Genomic DNA, 25,727 nt, shown 5'->3' on the forward strand with positions numbered 1-25,727 from the left:
TCTTTCCTGAAGAAAAAAACAGATATGTTGGGTTCCAAAATTGGCATACAGTCTGGCCTCCAAGTACACATATAAACGGATCACTGGAATCTTTCAGAACAGTTCTTTTCAGGCGGCGCTGAGAATTAATTCAGCAGGCTTTTCTTCAAAGATAGGAGACGAAATGAGTTGACACAGTGGACTTCTCAGGGTCTTTTAGAGAGGTGCTGGAAAGCTGAGCTGCATTGTGGCCCTCTCTCCTTCCTTGGGAAGTATCTCCTTCTGCAGACTTGTCTCTTTAAACATTCAGCAAGAATCTGATCTCTTCCTCTGTGACATTTCTTCAGCAGCAGGCACTAACTTTACTTAATTCCAGAAAGTAAACACTGACACGACAACCAAAAGCTTGCTTGTTTTCTGCTCTCTCATGTGCACGCTGCTGCTTCTGGGCTTAAAGTCATAGAGCGAGACAGCACAAAAACAGGCCCTTCGACCAATCATGTCTGTGCTAGCCATCAAGCACCTAAATATTCTAATCCCATTTTCCAGCACTTGGCCCGTAGCCTTGTATACAATGGCGTTTCAAGTGCTCATCTAAATACTTCTTAAATGTTGTGAGGGTTCCTGCCTCTACAGAGGGTGTGAGGGTTCCTTCCGGGAGCGGAGCGGACCTGTGCAGAGAACGCCGAAAGCGAAGCCTATAAATCCAACCCAAGGATTGAGGCCCAGTCTCTGACCTTCCGGGACCGGAGCGGACCTGTGGGGAGAATGCAGAGAGCGCAGCCTATAAATCCAACCTGAGGATCGAGGCCCAGTCTCTGACCTTCCGGGACCGGAGAGCAGTCAAACCTCTTCCAGCCCGCCGGAGTTTTGAAAAAAAAAGCCAACAGTGACGTCAGAGGAGAGCTGCAAGGTGATTGGATAGAGAGTAGCAGCTGTTAGTGCATTTAAACATCTTAAAAAAAAAATAAGGGGTAAGTTTATTTTTGTTGAGAAAAAAACGTCTGGTGATAAGGTGAGTACTACTAAAGTGGTTTTTTTTTTAAGGACTTTAGATTGGGGTAGGTAGAACAAGGCCCCTAGTGTAATTAGTATTCTTTTAATTCAGGGAGTAACTAATCAATCTAAGGGTAAATCATGACAGGAGAGCTCAGCCCCATGATCTGCTCCTCCTGCGCTATGTGGGAAATCAGGGATGCTTCCAGTGTCCCTGATGACCATGTGTGCAGGAAGTGTATCCATCTGCAGCTACTGACTACCCGCATTACGGAGCTGGAGCTGCGGGTGGATTCACTGTGGAGCATCCGTGATGCTGAGGACGTCGTGGATAGCACGTTTCATGAGGTGTTCACACCGCAGGTAATGGCTGCACAGGCAGAAAGGGGATGGCTAACCACCGGATGGAGTAATAGGCGCAGGCAGGGAGTGCAGGAGTCCCCTGTGGCCATCCCCCTCTCAAACAGATATACCGCTTTGGATACTGTTGGGGGGTGATGACCTCCCAGGGGAAAGCAGCAACAGCCAAGTTTGTGGCACCACGGAGGGCTCTGCTGCACAGCAGGAGAGGAAAAGGGTTGGAAGAGCTATAGTGATAGGAAATTCTATCCTAAGGGGTACAGACAGACGTTTCTGTGGCCGCAAACGAGACTCCAGGATGGTATGTTGCCTCCCTGGTGCGAGGGTCAAGGATGTCTCAGAGCTGCTGCAGGACATTCTGAAAGGTGAGGGTGAGCAGCCAGAGGTCATGGTCCATATTGGTACTAACGACATAGGCAGGAAGAGAGATGAGGTCCTGCAAAGTGAATATAGGGAGTTCGGCAGAAGGATGAAAAGCAGGACCTCTAGGGTTGGAATCTCAGGATTACTCCCTATGCCATGTGCTAGTGAGGGTAGGAAAAGGCAAATGAATACGTGGCTGAAGAGCTGGTGTAGGCGGGAGGGCTTCATCGACTTGGATCATTGGGATCTCTTCTGGTGCAGAGGTGACCTGTACAAGAAGGACTACTACTCAGGAGGGTTGAAACTAATATGGCAGGGGGTGGGACCAAAAGCAGTAGTCGCTCCCATGAGATAGTTGAGGCAAATGTAGAGGTTCAAGCAAGAAAGTCCAGTAGGCAGGCCGGGCAGGGGCAGGACAAGGAGCGTGGAAGGTCTGGTAGGCTTAACTGCATTAACTTTAATGCAAGACGCCTTAAAGGTAAGGCAGATGAACTCAGAGCATGGATCAGTACATGGGATTGTGATATTATAGCTATTTTGGAAACGTGGTTGAGGGATGAGCAGGACTGGCAGCTCAATGTTCCGGGGTACCGATGCTTCTGGCGTGACAGAGGTGCAGGTAAGAGAGGAGGGGGAATGCACTAATGATTAGGGAGGACATCATGGCAGTACTTAGACAGAATATCCCAGGGGGAACGTCCAGCGAGGCCATATGGGTAGAAATTAGAAATAAGAAAGGGGTGATCACTTTGATGGGATTATACTATAGGCCCCCCAATAGTCAGAGGGAAGTGGAGGAGCATATATGTAGGGAAATCACAGATACGTGGAGGAATTATAGGGTTGTAATAGTAGGTGATTTTAACTTCCATAATATTGACTGGGACTGCCTTAGTGCTGAGGGATCAGATGGGGAAGAATTTGTAAAGTGTGTCCAGGATAGTTTTCTGAAGCAGTATGTGGATGGCCCGACGAGAGGAGGAGCTATACTCGACCTCCTCTTAGGAAATGAGGATGGGCAGGTGGTTGATGTGTCAGTGGGGGAGCACTTTGGGACCAGTGACCATAACTCTATTAGCTTCAAGATAGTTATGGAAAAGGATAGGACAGTTCCTCAAGCTCAAGTCCTAAATTGGGGGAAGGCAAATTTCGATGGCATCAGACAGGAACTCTCAAAAGTTGAATGGGAGAGGCTGTTTACAGGTAAAGGGATGTCCGGCAATTGGGAGGCTTTTAAAAGTGAGATAGGAAGAGTTCAGGGCCAGCATGTTCCTGTTAGATTGAAGGGCAAGGCTGGCAAGTTTCGGGAACCTTGGTTGACAAGGGATATTGAGGGTCTGGTCAGGACAAAGAAGGAGGCATATGTCAGGTAAAGGCAGCTGGGATCAAGCGAGTCCCTCGAGGAGTATAGGACTACATTTAAGGAGGAAATTAGGAGGGCAAAAAGGGGCCATGAGATTTCCCTGGCAGATAAGATAAAGGTGAATCCTAAAAAATTCTATAAGTATGTTAAGAGTAAAAGGGTAGCCACGGAAAGAGTAGGTCCCCTGAAGGATCAGTGTGGTAATCTATGTGCGGAACCATGGGAAATGGGAGAGGTCTTAAATGAATACTTCTCGTCTGTATTTACCGTGGAGGTGATCATGCAAGCTAGTGAGTTCAAGGGAGGGAACAGCGATATCCTGGAGCATATCAACATTACAAAGGAGGTGGTGTTGGAGGTTATGAAGCGCATTAAGGTGGATAAATCCCCAGGGCCTGACCAGGTGTATCCTAGGATGCTATGGGAAGCAAGGGAGGAGATTGTTGGGGCCCTGGCAGAGATTTTTGTATCATTAGCCACGGGTGAGGTACTGGAAGACTGGAGGATAGCTAATGTTGTGCCTTTATTGAAGAAGGGCAGCAGGGATAAGCCAGGGAACTACAGGCCGGTGCACCTTACATCAGTGGTGGGAAAGTTATTGGGAGGGATTCTGAGACACAGGATTTATATGCATTTGGAAAGGCAAGGTCTGATTAGGGATAGTCAGCATGGCTTTGTGCGTGGGAAATCATGTCTCACGAATTTGATTGAGTTTTCTGAGGTGGTGACCAAGAGGATTGGCGAGGGCAGGGTGGTGGACGTTGTCTACATGGACTTCAGCAAGGCCTTTGACAAGGTCCCGCATGGTAGGCTGGTCCAGAAGGTTCAAACGCATGGGATCCAAGGTGAGCTAGCCAATTGGATACAAAATTGGCTTGGTGATAGGAAGCAGAGGGTGGTTGTGGAGGGTTGTTTTTCAGATTGGAGGCTGGTGACCAGTGGTGTGCCGCAGATATCGGTGTTGGGCCCTCTGTTGTTTGTCATATATATTAATGACTTGGGTGTGAATGTAGGGGGCATGATTAGTCAGTTTGCAGATGACACCAAAATTGGTGGTATAGTGGAGAGTGGAGAAGGTTGTCTAAGGTTACAACAGGATATAGATCAACTGGTAACGTGGGCAAGGGAGTGACAAATGGAATTTAACGCAGACAAGTGCGAAGTGATGCATTTTGGGAAGTTAAACCAGGGCAGGACATATACAGTGAATGGCAGGGCCCTGGGGAGTGTTGTTGAGCAGAGAGACCTTGGGGTGCAAGTACATAGTTTCCTGAAAGTGGCAACACAGGTAGACAAGGTGGTGAAGAAGGCGTATGGCATGCTTGCCTTCATCGGCCGAGGCATCGAGTACAAGAGTTGGGACGTCATGTTACAGTTGTACATGACGTTGGTTAGGCCGCATTTGGAGTACTGTGTGCAGTTCTGATCACCGCACTACAGGAAAGATGGGATTAAGCTAGAGAGGGTGCAGAAAAGATTCACAAGAATGTTGCCTGGTTTGGAGGGCTTGGGTTATAAAGAGAGATTGGATAGGCTGGGTCTGTTTTCCCCAGAGCGAAGGAGGCTGAGAGGGGACATGATAGAGGTATATAAAATTATGAGAGGCATAGATAGGGTAGATAGCCAGAGTCTGTTTCCCATGGTAGGGGTGAGTAAAACTAGAGAGCATAGATTTAAGGTGAGAGGGAGGAGGTTTAAAGGGGATCAAAGGGGTAAATTTTTCACACAAAGAATAGTGGGTATCTGGAATGAGCTGCCAGAGGAGGTGGTGGAGGCAGGAACAGTAGCAACATTTAAGAGACATCTGGACAGGTACTTGAATGAGCAAGGCATAGAGGGATATGGAATTAATGCAAGCAGGTGGGATTAGTATAGATAGGCATTATGGTCGGCATGGACGCTGTGGGCCGAAGGCGCTGTTTCTATGCTGTACAATTCTATCAGTCTACTGACCCTCCGACAATGCAGTGCTCCCTCAGGACTGACTCTCCGACAATGTAGCGCTTCCTCAGTACTGACCCTCCGACAGTGCAGCACTCCCTCAGTACTGATTCTCCGACAGTGCAGCACTCCCTCAGTACTGATCCTCCAACAGTGCAGCACTCCCTCAATACTGATCCTCCGACAGTGCAGCACTCCCTCAGTAATGACCCTCCGACAATGCAAATGCTCCCTCAGTACTGCAGTGAAGTGTCAGCCTAGATTACGTGCTCTCTGGACTGGGACTCGAACCTGCAACTTTCTTGACTCAGTTGGGGGACCTACCATTGAGAAATACTGAGATTGATACGTAATCTAGAGAGCGCCCTCCTGCACCAAACGCCTCCACAACCACCCCCGCTTCCTCATGCTCCTGACCCGGCTAGGGGACTACAGTATGTATGCTGTTGCTAAATGAAACCACACTCACATTCAAGGTCCGGTCCCAAATCTGAATAGAACCATCCTGACACGCGGCTGCGATTAACTTCCCATCCCTGCTGTACACGCACGTGGTGGGAATGACACGCTTCCCTTGCGCAGATCGTGGTTTGAAAACATTCTTGTGTTTCTTCTCATTGTTCATGTCCCAGGTCCGCACTGTCCTGATATCACAAACAGGCAAAAATTAGTAATGCCCCACTCCCCGTCCGCACACTAACAGGGGCAGTTATCAGTATTAATACCCCCCTCTTCCCCATGACCACACTACCACGGGCACTGGTATGAGCATTCATACCCCCTCACCATACTAAGAGGGACAGTGATATCAGCATTAATACCCCCTCACTACACCAACGGGGCAACGATATTAGTATTAAAAACCCCATCAATACACTAACAGGGGCAGTGATATCAGTATTAATACCCCCGCCACAACCCCACCCCCCACACCCATGACCACACTAACAGAGTCTGTGATATTAGCGTTAATACCCACCTCACCACACTAACTCATCTTCACATTGAGGATACTCACCATCGTGTTGTGTGGCACTACCACCATGCTAAATGGGATAGATTTCGAACAGATCAAGCAACTCAAAACTAGGCATCCATGAGGCGCTGAGGGCCAACAGCAGCAACAGAATTGTACTCAACCACAATCTGTAACCTCATGATCAGGCAAATCCCCCACTCTACCATTACCATCAAGCCAGGGGACCAACCCTGGTTCAATGTAGAGTGTAGGAGAGGATGCCAGGACCATGTCAGCCTGGTGAAGCTACAACACAGGACTCCTTGCATGCCAAACAGCGGAAGCGGTATGCAATAGACAGGGCTAAGTGATCCTACAACCAACGGATCAGATCTAAGCTCTGCAGTCCTGCAGGTCCACCACATCCAATCGTGTCTGGTGGTGGACAATTAAACAACTAGTAGGAGGAGAAGGCTCAACAACTATCCCCATCCTCAATGATGAGGGAGTCCAGCACATCAGTGCAAAAGATAAGGCTGAAGCAATCGCAACAATCTTCAGCCAAAAGTGCCAAGTTGATGATCCATCCCGGCCTCCTCCTCATGTCCCCAGCATCACAGATGCCAGTTTTCAGCCAATCTGATTCACTCCACGTGATATCAAGAAATGACTGAAGGCACTGGATACTGCAAAGGCTTTGGGCCCTGACAACATTCCGGCAATAGTACTGAAGACCTGTGCTCCAGAACTAGCCGCGCCCCTAGCAAAGCTATTCCAGTACAGCCACAACACTGGCCAGCAAAGTGCAAAATTGCCCAGGTATATCCTGTGCAGCAAAAAAAGGATAAATCCAACCCGGCCAATTACTGCCACCATACTTAAGTGACTATGTTATGAAATGAACTATGAGTCCAAGTTTAATTTTACATTTTTGGAAATAAACCACTGAAACATGCTATGTCATGGAGTTATACAGCACAGAAACAGGCCCTTTGTGAGGGTTCCTGCCTCTACCACCTCTTCAGGCAGTGTGTTCCAGATTCCAAACACCCTCTGGGTGAAAAAATGTTTCCTCAAATCTCCTCTAAACCTCCTGCCTCTTATCTTAAATCTATGCCCCGGTTACTGACCCCTCCGCTAAGGGAAAAAGTTTCTTCCTATCAATGCCCCTCATAATTTTGCATACCTCAATCATATCCCCTCAGCCTTCTCTGCTCTAAGGAAAACAACCCTAGCCTTTTCAATCTCTCTTCATAGCTGAAATTCTCCAGCCCAGGCAACATCCTGGTGAAACTCCTCTGCACCCTCTCCAGTGCAATCACATCCTTCCTATAGTGTGCTGCCCAATACTGTACACAGTACTCCAGCTATGGCCTAACTCGCATTTTATACAGCTCCATCATAACCTCCCTGCTCTTATATTCTAGGCCTTGGCTAATAAAGGCAAGTATCCCATATGCCTTCCTAACCACCTTATCTACCTGTGCTGCTGCCTTCAGTGATCTATGGACAAGTACACCAAGGTCCCTCTGACCCTCTGTACTTCCTAGGGTCCTACCATCCATTGTATATTCCCTTGCCTTGTTAGTCCTCCCAAAATGCATCACCTCACACTTCTCAGGATTAATTTCCATTTGCCACAGCTCCGCCCATCTATATCGTCCTGTAATCTAAGGCTTTCCTCCTCACGATTTACAACACCACCAATTTTCATGTCGTCTGCAAACTTACTGATCATACCTCCGATATTCACGTCTCAATCATTATTGTACACTACAAACAGCAAGGGTCCCAGCACCGATCCCTGCGGTACACCACTGGTCACAGGCTTCCACTCGCAAAAACAATCCTCGACCATTACCCTCTACCTCCTGCCACTAAGCCAATTCTGGATCCAATTTGCCAAATTGCCCTGGATCCCATGGGCTCTTACCTTCTTAACCAATCTCCCATGTGGGACCTTATCAAAAGCCTTACTGAAGTCCATGTAGACTACATCAACTGCTTTACCCTCATCTACACATTTCGTCACCGCCTCAAAAAATTCAATCAAGTTAGTCAGACATGATCTTTCCCTGACAAAGCCATGCTGACTATCCCTGATTAATCCCTGCCTCTCCAAGTGGAGATTAATCCTGTCCCTCAGAATTCTTTGCAATATTTTCCTTACCACCGATGTTAGACTCACCGGCCTGTAATTTCCTGGTTTATCCCTGCTACCCTTCTTAAATAATGGACCATATTCGCTGTCCTCCAGTCCTCTGGTACCTCTCCTGTGGCCAGAGAGGATAGGAAAATTTGTGTCAGATGCCCTTGCCTCATATAACAGCCTGGGATACATCTCATCTGGGCCTGGGGATTTATCCACTTTTAAGCCTGCTAAAACAGCTAATACTTCCTCCCTTTCAATGCTAATATGTTCAAGTATATCACAATCCCCCTCCGATCTCTACACCTACATCATCCTTCTCCATAGTGAAGACAGATGAAAAGTAATCATTTAAAACCTCACCAATGTCCTCCGGCTCCAAACACACAGATTGCCACTTTGGTCCCTAATGGGCCCTACTCTTTCCCTGGTTATCCTCTTGCCCTTAATATACTTATAAACCACCTTAGGATTCTCCTTTATCTTGCCCGCCACTGTTTTTTCATGTCCCCTCTTCGCTCTCCTAATTACTTTTTTTAAGTACCCCCCCTACACTTTCTATACTCCTCTAGTGCCTCCACTGTTTTCAGCGCTCTGAATCTGCCATAAGCCTCCTTTTTTTTTTTTCCTGATCCAATCCTCTATATCCTTTGACATCCAGGGTTCCTTGGACTTGTTGGTCCTACCCTTCACCTTAATGGGTACATCTTGGCTCTGAACTCTCACTATTTTCTCTTTGAATGACTCCCACAGATATGATGTCGACTTTCCTACAAGTAGCTGCTCCCGGTCCACTTTGGCCAGATCCTGTTTTGTCATCTTAAAACCGGTCTTCTCCCAATTCAGTACCTTTAATTTCAGTCCATCTTTGTCCTTTTCCATAACTACCTTAAATCTTAGAGTTATGGTCACTATCCCTGAAATGTTCCCCCACTAACACTTCTCCCACTTGTCTGGCTTCATTCCCGAGGATTAGGTCCAGTACTGCCCCTTCTCTTGTAGGACTTTCTACGTACTAGCTCAAAAAGATCTCCTGTATGCATTTTAAGAATTCTGCCCCCTTTAAGCCTTTTGCACTAAGACTATCCCAGTTGATATTGGGGAAGTTGAAATCCCCTACTGTTATTGCCCTATTATTTTTACACCTCTCTGAGTTTTGCCTACATATCTTCTCCTCTATCTCTCCCTGACTGTTTGGAGGCCTGTAGTAAACTCGCAGCCAAGTGATTGCCCCCTTTTTGTTTTTAAGTTCTACCCATATGGCCTCATTTGAGGAACCTTCTAATTACTGCAGTAATTGACTCCTTGATCAACAGTGCAATGTCACCTCCTCTTTTACCCCCTCCCCTGTCACGCCTCAAGATTCTGTACCCTGGAATATTGAGCTGCCAGTCTTGCCCTTCCCTCAACCATGTCTCTGTGATCGCAATATCATAATGTCATGTGCTAATCAATGCCCTCAATTCATCTGCCTTACTAGTAAGACTCCTTGCATTAAAATAGATGCAATCCAGCATTGCATTTTTCACTTGTGCCTTAACAGGTCTATATTTGCTCTGCCTTCCAGAATGACACTCATTTACGAAGGAGGGGAGGGATGTTGTGTTGTAGTGTTTTGAAATTGCATTGTACATTTTGTTAACTTGAGGGCACTGTGCAATCTACATGAGCCGGGAAAGTGAAAGTAAAACAGAATAAAGAAGAAGCCTTTGTGTTCAAAAGCTTGCTGCTTCGGTCTTAGTGTCTGTCTAATACCTCATAGTAAACTCAGCTGAGCCTCACTCCAGTCCCAAGGACATCACAATGATGGAGGCAAGGTCACTGATGAAGCAGCTGAAGATGGTTGGGCAGAGTACACTACCCTGAGGTACTCTTGCAGCTATGTCTTGGGGCTGAGATGATTGACCTTCAACAACCACAACCATCTTCCTTTGGGATAGCTATGACTCGAACCAGTAGAGAGTTTTCCCACTGATTCCGATTGACTTCAGTTTTGCTAGGGCTCCTTGATGCCACATTCAGTCAAATGCTGCCTTGATATTAAGGACAGTCACTCTCACCTCACCTGTGTAATTCAGCTCTTTGTCCATATTCGTACCAATTCTATAATGAGATCTGGAGCCCAGTGCCTCTAATTTTAAAATTGAGAGCAAAGATTTATGTTTGACAAAGTACAATAGATATGGGGTAAAGGGGGCTATATGCAATTAGATCACAGGTCATATTCTCACTGAATGGCAGAACAGGCTCAATGGGTTGAATGTTTCCACCTATTCCTAAGTCTCCACTGGGTTCTGCAGGGCTCAGTACTCGATCTGTTATTTATCGTGGTATCTACTTGAATATACACTTGAGGTGCCATAACCTTGAGAATTACAGACCAAAGATAGATAAGGGTGGTGCAGTTGATGTGATCTGCATGGATTTTAGCAAGGCTTTTGACAAGGTCCCATATGGCAGACTGGTTAAAAAAAAATCCCATGGGATCCAGGGAAGTGCAGCAAGGTGGATACAAAATTGGCTCAGTAGCAGGAAACAAAGGGTAATTGTTGACGGGAGTTTTAGCAACTGGAGGGCTGTTTCCAGTGGCGTTGCGCAGGGCTCAATACTGGGTCCCCTGCTTTTTGTGGTAAATATTAACGACTTGGACATAAATGTAGGGGGCATGAAGTAGTTTGCAGATGACACAAAGACTGGCTGTGTGGTAGAAAGCGAGGAGGATAGCTGAAGGCTGCAGGATGATATTGATATAAAAGCAAAATACTGCGGATGCTGGAAATCTGAAATAAAAACAAGAAATGCTGGAACCACTCAGCAGGTCTGGCAGCATCTGTGAAAAGAGAAGCAGAGTTAACGTTTCGGGTCAGTGACCCTTCTTCGGAACTGGAACCAGTTCCGAAGAAGGGTCACTGACCTGAAACGTTAACTCTGCTTCTCTTTTCACAGATGCTGCCAGACCTGCTGAGTGGTTCCAGCATTTCTTGTTTTTATTATTATAGGATGATATTGATGGTCTGCTCAGATGGGCAGAAAAGTGGCAAATGGAATTCAACTTGGAGAAGTGCGAGGTGATGCATTTGGGGAGGTCAAACAAAGCAAAGGAATACACAATTAACGGGAAAATACTGAAGTATAGAGGAAGTGAGGGACCTTGAAGTGAATGTCCACAGATCCCTGAAGGTAGCCGGACAGGTCGATAAGATGGTAAAGAAGGTACATGGAATCCTTTCCTTTATTAGCCGATGTATATAGAATACAATAGAAGGGAGGTTATGCTGGAACTGTATAACTCATTGGTTCGGCCACAACTTGAGTACTGTGTGCAGTTCTGGTCACCTCATTACAGAAAGGATGTAATTGCACTAGAGAGGGTAAAGAGGAGATTTACGAGGATGTTGCCTGGACTGGAAAAATGCAGCTATGAGGAAAGATTGGATAGGCTGGGGTTGTTCTCCTTGGAACAGAGATGGCTGAGGGGAGATCTGATTGAAATGTATAAAATCTTGAGGGGCCTGGAGAGAGTGGAAGTGAAGGGCCTATTTACCTTTGCAGAGAGGTCAGTGACGAGGGGGCATAGATTAATGTGATTGGTAGAAAGATTAGAAGGAAATGAGGAAAACTTTTTTCACCCAGAGAGGTCCAATTCCCATTTGAAAGTTACCAATGAATCTGCTTCCACCACTCTTTCAGGCAGCACACTACAGAACAACTCACTGAATTAAAAAAAATCTCATCTTCACAAGCCTTATTACTCACTGCCTGAAAGGGTAAATGAGGCAGAAACTGTCAACTCATTCAAAAGGAGTCTGGATATGCACTTCAAGTGCCGTAACCTGCAGGGCTACAGACCAAATGCTGGAAGGTAGCATTAGAATGGCTGAATCTTTTTTTCCAGCACAGACACGATAAACCAAATGGCCTCTTTCGCTGCCGTAAACGTTCTATGATTCTAAGAGCTGGAAAATGAGATTATGTCGGACAGCTCTTTGCATTCAGCACAGACACGATAGAGTCAGAGAGTTATACAGCACAGAAACAAGCCCTTCGACCCACCATGTCCGCGCCGGCCATCAAGCCGATCTATTCTAATTCCATTTTCCAGCATTTGGCCCGTAGCCTTGTATGCTATGGTGTTTTAAGTACTCATCTAAATACTTCTTAAATGTTGTGAGGGTTCCTGCCTCTACCACCCCTTCAGGCAGTGTGTTCCAGATTCCGACCACCCTCTGGATGAAAACATTTTCCTCAAATCCACTCTAAACCTCCTGCTCCTTACCTTAAATCTAAGCCCCCAGTTATTGACCCCTCCGCTAAAGGAAAAAATTTCTTCCTATCTAACCTATCAATGCCCCTCATAATTTTGTACACCTCAATCATGTCCCCACCTCAGCCTTCTCTGCTCTAAGGAAAATAACCCTAGCTTATCCAGTCTCTCTTCATAGCTGAAATGCTCCAGCCCAGGCAACATCTTGGTGAATCTCCTCTGCACCCTCTCCAGTGCAATCACATCCTTCCTCTAGTGTGGCGACCAGGACTATACACAGTATTCCAGCTGTGGCCTAACTAGTATTTTTTGCAGCTCCATCATAACCTCCCTGCTCTTATATTCTATGCCTCAGCTAATAAAGGCAAGTATCCCGTATGCCTTCCTAACCACCTTATCTACTCGTGCTGCTGCCTTCAGTGGAACTATGGACGATGAGTTAGATGGTCTCCTTCTAGGTTACAAATTTTGTATGCTTCTGTGACAAAGCAGCCCACTGGATCGGCACCCCATGCACCACCAGCGCACCATGGCTGCAGTGTGTATGATCTACCAGATGCTGTGTGGCAATCCGCCAAGGATTCTTCAAAAGCACTTCCCAAACCCGTGACCTCTAATGCCCAGAAGGACAAGCCCAATACACATGGGAACACCACCACTTCCAAGTGATGCATCATCTTGACTTGGAAATATATCACCATTTCTTCATGATTGCTGAGTCAAAACCTCAGAGCACCCTCCCTAACAGCACCAAGAGATAATCTTCTTCATATGGACTGCAGCAGTTCAGTTCCGCAATTGGACAACATTTGCTAAATAATCCTAAGAATTACACTGACAACCAATTTAAGATTGTCAGTAGGGCTCGCAGTGTGGCGCATTTGCGCGTACTGGAAGCTACATATATTAATACACAGGGCCCTGTTCTTTGCAGACAGAAATAATACGTACAAACATTGCACCTGTTTCAGCTGAACAATATACGTGACAGCCATCCGCTGGTTCATTCCTCAGGGAAATGCCTTGACCAAACAGAGTCAAGCTGCCTGGTTTAAATTTCAAGCAAAGCCTGGCAGTTAACTGTCAGTCACTGTAAACTGGTGCATTCGCCATGGCAATGCCTCTACCAATCAGAGTTCACTTGCCAATCAGCACTCTCTTCTCATACAGTATAAATCTGCTGCTTTCCCTTACATTGGTATTCTTCGAATGAGTCCTGATGAGTGCAAGACGAAAAGCTTCAACAAAATGTCTCTATTTTCAGGAATAAAAAACAAGTATTTACTTTGTGTTTCTCACACCCCTCTCTCTAACAGCACACCGTGATGCATATAGCAGCACCTGTAAAGAGAAAATCCATCTTCAGTTTCTAGATTATTTCCTTTTCTCTTTGCAGCTGCTGACTGATATGCTGTGTATTGCTTGGATTTTCTGTTTCCAGAATATTCCTACCCGTCATTTGAGCAGGTCACAAATTCCTCCTTGATTTTCGGATGCCAGACTCCACTATTCAGCATGGCTGTGTGTCCCTGTGAGAACATGTTAAACAGAAGTCCCTTAAATTTTATCAACCACTCACTCACTGTTCCTTTATCTACTTCTGAACACAACCCCTACATCCATTGAGTAACAGTGAATTGGAAAAAAAGCTGATTTTGAGGGGATGAGTGTGGAACTAGGAAAAATAAACTGGAAAAGTTTACTGACAAACAAATAGAACAGCAGTGTGAAACATTTAATAACATGATCAATAGAGTACAGGAGAAACATAACTCACTAAAAATCAAGAAGCTAGGCAGTAATGACACACCATGGATGAATAATGTAACCAAATCAAAATTGGAGCAGGCTACATGAAGCACAGAGACAACAAAGCAGAGGGTGACAAAAAGGAATACGAAAAGGTTTGGAGAAAAAGACAAAAACACAATTTGAAAGCCAAAGAGAAACTACAACATGAAATTACTGGGTTTTTTTATATTACTTGATAAAGTATTCTACAGGTATGTAAAAACGAAAAAAAAGGGTAGGTCCACCAAAGGATACATGCGTTAAAGTCTCATCTAGAAACAGAAAATATAAATTCAACATAGATTTGTAAACGGAAGGTCATGCTTAACCAACTTTATTTAATTCTTTGAGGAAATAATAAAGACTATATAAGACTAAAAGTAAGAAATACTTGCATTTATATAGTGCCTTTCATGACCACAGGATATCCTAAAATACTTTACAGGTAACAAAATAATTTTGCAGTGTATTCACTGGCATAATGTAGGAAACATAGCAACCAATTTGCGCTCAGCAAGCTCCCCAAACAGCAATGTGATAACAACCAGATATCTGTTTTTTGTGATGTTGATTGAGGGATAGATATTGGGCAAGACACCAGGGATAACACCCCTCCTCTTCTTCAAAATAGTGCCATGGGATCTTTTACATCGACCTGAGAGGCCAGACAGGGCCTCGGTATAACTCTCATCCAAAAGGCAGTGCTCACGGTAGGTTAATGATGTTATTAGAGATAAACAGGTGAAGGACATTGCTTAAATATAATATAAATATAAGGAGAGTCTGTTGTGGCGGGGGTGGGGGGGACAGAAGACAGCGATATGTAATGCTGCATTCTATGAATAAACTGACTGTCAACAAAAAGGTCTGTGTCTTGTTTCATTCTTCACTGGCTTGGATCCATTTAACATGGTAGCTGAGGATGGTTGCCTAAAGGTGAAGTTAAGGATTGTATAAGATTAAAAGAAAAGGCCTACAAAGTTGCCAGAAATAGGGACAGAGAAGCAGTTCCTAACACCGGGGTCATCACTGATATAAACAAGATAGGGGGAGAAGAGCATGACATTCCCCAGGGGGTCATAGAAGCTACTGGACAGCATAGACATTCCTAAGCTGATATGAGAGTCTTCTAGCACCTTGTGTACCCTCTTATCTGTACAAGTGTCTAATGAAAGCGTACATTTGGCTTCCAATATGAAGTAAACTGAAAGATGACCTCTTTCCTTTTTGAGAGAGAAAGGAAAACAGCTCTTCTGTGGGTTTGTTTCATACTATGTCTACTGTTTCTATAAGAATTCTATATTACTATGTGAAGTATTATTTCATAAAGAGGTCCCATTTCTTAGACAATCCAACAATTTGAACGTGATCACTGAACATGGGATTTACAAATAGAATTTCTGCAGTCTGTTATGTAGTGTGCAAACATAAAAACTGACTGTAAAAGCTTCTATAAATAAGCGAAGAGCAAAAGATTAGTGAAGACAAATGTAGGTCCCTTACAGTCAGAAACTGGGGAAATTATAATGGGGAACAAAGAAATGACAAAACAATTAAACACATACGTTGGTTCTGTCTTCACAAAGGAGGACACAAATAACCTCCCAGAAATGTTAGGGAACCAAGGGTCTAATGAGAGGGAGGAACTGAAGGAAATCAGTATTGGTAAAAAAAATAGTGCTAGTGAAATTAATGGGGTTAAAGGCTGACAAATCCCCAGAGCCTGATAATCTACATCCCAGAGTACGAAAGGAAGTGGCCCTGGAAATAGTGGCTGCATTGTTTTTTATATTTATTTTTTATTTTATTTGTCTAGAGATACAGCACTGAAACAGGCCCTTAGGCCCACCAAGTCCATGCCGACCAACAACCACCCATTTATACTAATCCTACATTAACCCCATATTCCCTACCACATCCCCACCACCTGCCTACACTAGGGGCAATTTACAATGGCCAATTTACCTATCAACCTGCAAGTCTTTGGCTGTGGGAGGAAGCCGGAGCACCCGGCGAAAACCCACGCGGTCACAGAGAGAACTTGCAAACTCCACACAGGCAGTACCCAGAATCGAACCCGGGTCGCTGGAGCTGTGAGGCTGCGGTGCTAACCACTGCGCCACCATTGGTGGTCATCTTCCAAACTTCTATAGACTCTGGAGCAGTTCCTACAGATTGGAGGGTGGCAAATGTAACCCCACTATTTAGAAACGGGGGGGGAAAGAGAAAAAACAGGGAAACAGACCAGTTAGCCTTACAACAGTAGTGGGGAAAATGCTAGAGTCTATTATTAAAGGATGTGATAGCAGAAAACCTGGAAAGGATAAATGGGATTGGACAAAGCAGCATTGGTTTACGAAAGGGAAATCATGCTAAACAAATCTACTGGAGTTTTCTTTTGAGGATTAACAAGTAGAATAGATAAGGGAGAATCAGTGGATGTGGCGTATTTGGACTTTCAGAAGGCTTTTGATAAGGTCCCACATAAGAGGTTAGTGTGCAAAGTAACAGCACATGGGATTGGGGGTAATATACTGGCATGGATTGAGAATTGGTTGACAGACAGGAAACACAGAGTAGGAATAAACAGGTCTTTTTCTGGGTGGCAGGCAGTGACTAGTCGGGTACCACAGGGATCAGTGCTTGGGCCCCAGCTATTCACAATATATATTAATGACTTGGCTGAGGGAACTAAATGTAACATTTCCAAGTTTGCAGACGACACAAAGCTGGAGGGGAAAGTGAGCTGTGAGGAGGATGCAAAGAGGCTCCAATGTGATTTGGACAACTTGGGTGAGTGGACAAATGCATGGCAAATGCAGTATGACGTGAACAAATGTGAGGTTATCCACTTTGGTCGTAAAAACAGAAAGGCAGATTATGTGAATGGTGATAGACTGGGAAAGGGAGAAGTGCAACAAGACCTGGATGCCCATGTACACCAGTCACTGAAAGCAAGCATGCAGGTTAGAGGTGTGCAAAGGAAACCTGACGCGAATCCGAATTTCGGACCTGGAAGTCGGACCCCACCTGACCCAAACCGGGCACATGTTGCCGGCAGCCATCGGGGTCGGGTCAGGAGGCAGGCCATCACATCAGTACATTGGTAAAGGTCTGCTACCTGACCCGACCCCAATGGGTCCCGACATGTGCCAGGTTTGGGTTGGGTCAGGTCAGGCTTCCGGGTCCAGCATTCGGACTTGGGTTGTGTCTCCTTTGCGCACCTCTAATGGAGGTGCAGCAAGCAATTAGGAAGGCGAATGGTATGTTCGCCTTCATTGCAAGAGGATTTGAGTACAGGAGCGAGGATGTCTTACTGCAGTTATACAGGGGCTTGCTGAGACCACATCTGGAGTATTGTGTGCAGTTTTGGTCTCCTTATCTGAGGAAGGATGTTCTTGCCATGGAGGGAGTGCAAAGAAAATTTACTCGGCTGATTCCTGGGATGGCAGGATTGATGTATGAGGAGAGATTGAGTCGACTAGGCCTATATTCACTGGAGTTTAGAAGAACGAGAGGGGATCTCATAGAAACCTTTAAAATTCTAACAGGACTAGACAGGGTAGATGCAGGGAGGATGTTCCTGATGGCTGGGGAGTCCACAACCAGGGGTCACAGTCTCAGGATACGGGGTATGCCATTTAGAACCGAGATGAGGAGAAATTTCTTCACTCAGAGGGTGGTGAACCTGTGGTATTCTCTACTGCAGAAGGCAGTGGAGGCTAAATCATTAAATATATTCAAGAAGGAGATAGATATATTTCTTAACACCAAAGGGATCAAGGGATAAAGGAAAAAGCGGGAACAGGGTACTGAATTAGACAATCAGCCATGATCTTTTTTGAATGGTGGAGCACGGCTGAAGGGCCGAACGACATACTCCTGCTCCGATTTTCTATGTTTCTCTGTTTCGATGAGCTGAAGTGGCGGACAATGGCGGGGGGGATGGACAACGGGGGGGGCGACGGACAACGGGGGGGGCGACGGACAACGGGGGGGGCGACGGACAACGGGGGGGGCGACGGACAACGGGGGGGGCGACGGACAACGGGGGGGGCGACGGACAACGGGGGGGGCGACGGACAACGGGGGGGGGGCGACGGACAACGGGGGGGGGGCGACGGACAACGGGGGGGGGCGACGGACAACGGGGGGGGCGACGGACAACGGGGGGGGGCGACGGACAACGGGGGGGGGGCGACGGACAACGGGGGGGGGCGACGGACAACGGGGGGGGGCGACGGACAACGGGGGGGGGCGACGGACAACGGGGGGGGGCGACGGACAACGGGGGGGGGCGACGGACAACGGGGGGGGGCGACGGACAACGGGGGGGCGGGGGGCGATTGAACCAATTTTGCAGGGGGGTGACATACAGAGTGGAGTTACAGTTGGGGGTGATACACAGTCAAATATAGAAGAGAAACTGAGTCTGCCTGGAAGGCAGAGCAAACATAGACCTGTTAAGGCACAAGTGAAAAATTGCAAGGTTGGATTGCATCTATGATCATGCAAGGAGTCTGACTAGTAAGGCAGATGAATTGAGGGTGTTGATTAGCACATGGGATTATGATACTAGAGGTATCACAGAGACATGGTTAAGGGTGGGGCAGGACTGGCAGCTCATTATACCAGGGTACTGAATCTTCAGGCATTACAGGGGAGGGGGTAAAAGAGGAGGTGGCATTGCACTGTTGATTAGGGAGTCAAATACTGCAGTAAGGAGGGATGATATCTTAGAAGGTTCCTCAAATGAGGCCATATGGGTAGAACTTAAAAACAAAAAGGGGGCAATCACTTGGCTGGGAGTGTACTACAGACCTCCAAATAGTCAAGGAGAGATAGAGGAGCAGATATGTAGGGCAAATCTCAGAGAGGTGTAAAAATAATAGGGTAATAATAGTAGGGGATTTCAACTTCCCCAATATTAACTGGGATAGTCTTAGTGCAAAAGGCTTAAAGGGAGCGGAATTCTTATAATGCATACAGGAGAGCTTTCTGAGCCAGTACATAGAAAGTCCTACAAGAGAAGGAGCAGTACTGGACCTAATCATAGGGAATGAAGCCGGACAAGTGGTAGAAGTGTCAATGGGGGAGCATTTCGGGGATAGTGACCATAACTATCCTAAACCATAACCTAAAGGGAGAGCTAAGAAGAGCAAGGAGAGGACACGAGAAGTAATTGGCAGATAGGATCAGGGAAAACCCTAAGGCTTTCTATAGGTATATCAGGAATAAAAGAATGACTAGAGTTAGATTAGGGCCAATCAAGGATAGTAGTGGGAAGTTGTGTGTGGAATCAGAGAAGATAGGGGAAGCGGTAAATGAATATTTTGCGTCAGTATTTACAGTAGAGAAAGAAAATGTTGTCGAGGAGAATACTGAGATTCAGACTACTAGGCTAGATGGGATTGAGGTACACAAGGAGGAGGTGTTAGCAATTTTGGAAAGTGTGAAAATAGATAAGTCCACTGGGCCAGATGGGATTTATCCTAGGATTCTCTGGGAAGCTAGGGAGGAGATTGCAGAGCCTTTGTCCTTGATCTTTATGTCGTCATTGCCGACAGGAATAGTGCCGGAAGACTGGAGGATAGCAAATGTTGTCCCCTTGTGCAAGAAGGGGAGTAGAGACAGCCCTGGTAATTATAGACCTGTGAGCCTTACTTCGGTTGTGGGAAAATGTTGGAAAAGGTTATAAAAGACAGGATTTATAATCATCTTGAAAAGAATAAGTTCATTAGCGATAGTCAGCACGGTTTTGTGAAGGGTAGGTCGTGCCTCACAAACCTTATTGAGTTTTTCGAGAAGGTGACCAAACAGGTGGATGAGGGTAAAGCAGTGGATGTGGTGTATATGGATTTCAGTAAGGCGTTTGATAAGGTTCCCCAAGGTAGGCTATTGCAGAAAATACGGAAGTATGGGGTTGAAGGTGATTTAGAGCTTTGGATCAGAAATTGGCTAGCTGAAAGAAGACAGAGGGTGGTGGTTGATGGCAAATGTTCATCCTGGAGTTTAGTTACTAGTGGTGTACTGCAAGGATCTGTTTTGGGGCCACTGCTGTTTGTCATTTTTATAAATGACCTGGAAGAGGGTGTAGAAGGGTGGGTTAGTAAATTTGCGGATGACACTAAGGTCGGTGGAGTTGTGGATAGTGCCGAAGGATGTTGTAGGGTACAGAGGGACATAGATAGGCTGCAGAGCTGGGCTGAGAGATGGCAAATGGAGTTTAATGCGGAAAAGTGTGAGGTGATTCACTTTGGAAGGAGTAACAGGAATGCAGAGTACTGGGCTAATGGGAAGATTCTTGGTACTGTAGATGAGCAGAGAGATCTTGGTTTCCAGGTACATAAATCCCTGAAGGTTGCTACCCAGGTTAATAGGGCTGTTAAGAAGGCATATGGTGTGCTAGCTTTTATTAGTAGGGGGATCGAGTTTCGGAGCCACGAGGTCATGCTGCAGCTGTACAAAACTCTGGTGAGACCGCACCTGGAGTATTGCGTGCAGTTCTGGTCACCGCATTATAGGAAGGATGTGGAAGCTTTGGAAAGGGTGCAGAGGAGATTTACTCGGATGTTGCCTGGTATGGAGGGAAGGTCTTACGAGGAAAGGCTGAGGGACTTGAGGTTGTTTTCGTTGGAGAGAAGGAGGAGGAGAGGTGACTTAATAGAGACATATAAGATAATCAGTGGGTTAGTTAGGGTGGATAGTGAGAGTCTTTTTCCTCGGATGGTGATGGCAAACACAAGGGGACATAGCTTTAAGTTGAGGGGTGATAGATATAGGACAGATGTTAGAGGTAGTTTCTTTACTCAGAGTAGTAGGGGCGTGGAACGCCTGCCTGCAACAGTAGTAGACTCGCCAACTTTAAGGGCATTTAAGTGGTCATTGGATAGACATATGGATGAAAATGGAATAGTGTAGGTCAGATGGTTTCACAGGTCGGCGCAACATAGAGGGCCGAAGGGCCTGTACTGCGCTGTAATGTTCTAATTCTAATTACTCTCTAAGATTTAGGTTAGTGATGGGCTGGTAAGATGGGCAGAGCAGTGGCAAATGGAATTAAATCCTGAGAAGTGTGAGGTGATGCATTTCCAGAGGACCAACAAGGTAAGGGAATATAGAATGGATGGTAGGACCCTAGGAAGTACAGAGGGTCAGAGGGACCTTGGTGTACTTGTCCATAGATCACTGAAGGCAGCAGCACAGGTAGATAAGGAGTTTAGGAAAGCATATGGGATACTTGACTTTATTAGCCGAGGCATAGAATACAAGAGCAGGAAGGTTATGATGGAACTGTGTAAAAAGCTAGTTCGGCCACAGCTGGAGTACTGTGTACAGTTCTGGGCACCACACTCTCGGAAGGATGTGATTGCACTGGAGAGGGTGCAGAGGAGATTCACCAGGATGTTGCCTGGGCTGGAGCCTTTCAGCTATGAAGAGAGACTGAAAAGGCAAGGGTTGCTGTCCTTAGAGCAGAGAAGGCTGAAGGGAGATATGATTGAGGGAAACAAAATTATGGGGGGCATTGATAGATTAGATAGGAAGAAATATTTTCCCTTAGCGAAGGGGTGAATAACCAGGGGCACATATTTAAGTTAAGGTGCAGGAGGTTTAGAGTGGATTTGAGGAAAAAGATTTTCACCTAGAGGGTGGTTGGAATCTGGAAAGCATTGCCTGAAGAGGTGGTAGAGGCAGGAACCATCACAACATTTAAGAAGTATTTAAATGAGCACTTGAAACGCCATAGCAGACAAGGCTAAGGGCCAAGTGCTGGAAAATCAGATTAGAATAGTTAGGTGCTTGATGGACGACACAGACACGATGGGCCGAAGAGTCGGTTACTGTGCTGTGTGACTCTATGAAATAATTATGGAAAAGGACAGAGTCACAGAGATACAGCACTGAAACATGTCCTTCGGCCCCCCGAGTCTGTGCCAACCATAAACCACACATTTGTACTAATCCTACATTAATCCCATATTCCCTACCACATCCCCACCTTCCCTCAATTCTCTACCACCTACCTACACTAGGGGCAATATACAATGGCCAATTTACCTAACAACCTGCAAGTCTTTGGCTGTGGGAGGAAACCGGAGCACCCGGCGGAAATCCACACGGTCACAGGGAGAACTTGCAAACTCCGCACAGGCAGTACCCAGAACTGAACCCAAGTCGCTGGAGCTGGGAGGCTGCGGTGATAACCACTGCGCCGCCCTATGTTAAAACTAAATGATGATCACTACCACCAAAATGCTCTCCCACTGCCATTCCTTCCACCTGCCCACCGTCAATTCCTAAAACGAAGTCTAAAACTGCGCACTCTCTTGCTGGACTTGTTGCATACTGACCAAAAAGGTTCTCTTGAATGCACTTCAAGAATTCTGCTCCATCAATTCCTTTCACAATAAAACTATCCCAGTTAATACTGGGATAGTTAAAATCCCCAATTATTACTGCCCCATTGTTCTTGCACTTCTCAGAGATTTGCCTATATATCTGCTCTTCTATCTCCCTCTGACTGGGAGTCTTTCGTACACTCCCAGCAGTGTGAATGCCCCTTTTTTGATCCTTTGCTCAATCCATATGGCCTCATTTGATGAATCTTCCAACAGATCATCCTTCCTCACAGCTGTAATAGCTTCCATGGCGAAAACGCCTTGGGATTTTCCTTTATCTTACCCGCCAGTCTTCCTACAAGTTTCCTACAAGTAGCTGCTCCCAGTCCACTTTGGCCAAATCCTGTTTTATCATATTGAAATTGGACTTCCCCCAATTTAGTACCTTTATTTCTGGTCCATCGATGTCCTTTTTCATAACTACCTTAAACCTTATAGAGTTATGGTCACTATTCCCGAAATGCTCCCCCCGCTGACACTTCTACCACTTGTCCGGCTTCATTCCCTAGGCTTAAGTCCAGTACTGCCCCTTCTCTTATAGAGTCATACAGCATAGAAACAGGCCCTTCGGCCCACCGCGTCCATGCCAACCATAATGCCTATCTATACTAGAACAAGAACAAAGAACTAAGAACAGTACAGCACAGGAACAGGCCATTTGGCCCTCCAGGCCTGCGCCGATCTTGATGCCTGCCTAAACTAAAACCTTCTGCACTTCCGGGGTCCGTATCCCTCTATTCCCATACTATTCATGTATTTGTCAAGATGCCTCTGAAACGTCTCTATCGTACCTGTTTCCACCACCTCCCCTGGCAACAAGTTCCAGGCACTCACCACCCTCTGTGTAAAGAACTTGCCTCGCACATCCCCTCTAAACTTTGCCCCTCTCACCTTAAACCTATGTCCCCTAGTAACTGACTCTTCCACCCTGGGAAAAAGCTTCTGACTATCCACTCTGTCCATTCCGCTTATAACTTTGTAAACCTCCATCATGTCGCCCCTCCACCTCCGTCGTTCCAGTGAAATCCCACCTGCCTGCATTAATTCCATATCCCTCTATGTCTTGCTCATTCAAGTACCTGTCCAGATGCCTCTTAAATGTTGCTACTGTTCCTGCCTCCACCACCTCCTCTGGCAACTCATTCCAGACACCCACTATTCTTCGTGTGAAAAATTTACCCCTTTTTTTTTCTTCATTCATGGGATGTGAGCGTCGCAGGCCAGGCCACCATTTATTGCCCATCCCTAATTGCCCTTGAACTGAGTGGCTTGCTGGACCATTTCGAGGCATGTAAGAGTCAACCACATTGCTGTGGGTCTGGAGTCACATGCAGGCCAGACCAGGTAAGGACAGCAGATTTCCTTCCCTAAAGGACATTAGTGAACCAGATGGGTTTTTTACAACAATCAACAATGGTTTCATGGTCATTATTAGACTAGCTTTAAATTCCAGATTTATTAATTGAATTCAAATTCCACCTTCTGCTGTGGTGGGATTCGAACCCATGTCCCTAGAGCAATACTTGGGTCTCTGGTTACATGTCCAGTGACAATACCAGTATGCCACCGCCTCCCCTTTGATCCCCTTTAAACCTCCTCCCTCTCACCTTAAATCTAGGCCTCTAGTTTTACTCACCCCTACCATGGGAAACAGACGCTACCCGATCTATACCTCTCATAATTTTATATACCTCTATCATGTTCCCTCTCAACCACCTTCGCTCCAGGGAAAACAGACCAAGCCTATCCAATCTCTATAACTCAAGCCCTCCAAATCAGCAACATCCTTGTCAATCATTTCTGCACCCTCTCTAGCTTAATCACATCTTTCCTGTAGTGCAGCGACCAGAACTGCACACAGTACTCCAAATGCGGCCTCACCAACGTTATGTACAACTGTAACATGACGTCCAAACTCTTGCACTCAATGCCTCAGCCGATGAAGGCAAGCATGCCATAGGCCTTCTTCACCACCCTGTCCATCTGTGTTGTCACTTTCAGGGAACTATGTACTTGCACCCCAAGGTCTCTCTGCACAACAACACTCCCCAGGGCCCTGCCATTCACTGTTTCTGTCCTGCCCTGGTTCAACTTCCCAAAATGCATCACTTCACACTTGTCTGCGTTAAATTCCATTTGCCAATCCCTTGCCCACTTTCCCAGTTGATCTATATCCTGTTGTAACCTTAGACAACCTTCTTCACTGTCCACTACACCACCAATTTTGGTGTCATCCGCAAACGTAATCATGTCCCCTACATTCACATCCAAGTCATTAATATATATGACAAACAAGTGAGGGCCCAGCACAGATCCCTGTGGCACACCACTGGTCACCGGCCTCCAATCTGAAAAACAACCCTCCACTACCACCCTCTGCCTCCTATCACCAAGCCAATTTTGTATCCAATTTGCTAGCTCACCCTGGATCCCATGTGCTCCTCTGGACCAGCGTACCATGCGGGACCTTGTCAAAGGCCTTGCTAAAGTCCATGTAGACAATGTCCATCGCCCTGCACTCATCAATCCTCTTGGTCACCTCCTCGAAAAACTCAATCAAATTTGCGAGACTTGATTTCCCACGCACAAAGCCATGGTGACAACCCCTAATCAGACCATGCCTTTCCAAAAGCATATAAATCCTGTCTCTCAGAATCCCTTCCAATAACTTTTCCACCACTGATGTAAGGCTCACCGGCCTGCAGCTCCCTGGCTTATCCCTGCTGCCCTTCTTAAATAAAGGCACAACATTAGCTATCCTCCAGTCTTCAGGTACCTTACCCGTGGCTAACGATGATACAAAAATCTCTGCCAGGGCCCCAGCAATCTCCTCCCTTGCTTCTCATTGCATCCTAGGATAAACTTGGTCAGGCCCTGGCGATTTCGAACAAAGAACAGCACAGGAACAGGCCATTCGGCCCTCCAGGCCTGCGCCGATCTTGATGCCTGCCTAAACTAAAACCTTCTGCACTTCCGGGGTCTGTATCCCTCTATTCCCTTCCTATTCATGTATTTGTCAAGATGCCACTTAAACGTCGCTATGGTACCTGCTTCCACCACCTCCCCCGGCAGCAAGTTCCAGGCATTCACCACCCTCTGCGCAAAGAACTTGCCTCGCACATCCCCTCTAAACTTTGCCCCTCGCACCTTAAACCTATGTCCCC

The 25,727-nt window shown here is 46.2% G+C and overlaps 1 protein-coding gene across 3 annotated transcripts in view; it reads right to left on the reverse strand.

Annotated features, from left to right (window-relative positions):
- The window catches only part of LOC137368861 (WD repeat-containing protein 70), a 189,478-nt gene that overhangs the window by 108,307 nt on the left and 55,444 nt on the right, over positions 1-25,727 (reverse strand). For all 3 annotated transcript variants that reach the window (XM_068029068.1, XM_068029069.1, XM_068029067.1), the window contains 2 exons: positions 13,826-13,902; positions 5,472-5,646 (listed from right to left, as the gene is read on the reverse strand). In XM_068029068.1, coding sequence (XP_067885169.1) covers positions 5,472-5,646; positions 13,826-13,902 — 252 coding nt within the window. The remainder of the gene's footprint in view (positions 1-5,471; positions 5,647-13,825; positions 13,903-25,727) is intronic.

This window comes from Heterodontus francisci, chromosome 4 (assembly GCF_036365525.1).
Source record: "Heterodontus francisci isolate sHetFra1 chromosome 4, sHetFra1.hap1, whole genome shotgun sequence".
NCBI lineage: Eukaryota > Metazoa > Chordata > Chondrichthyes > Heterodontiformes > Heterodontidae > Heterodontus > Heterodontus francisci.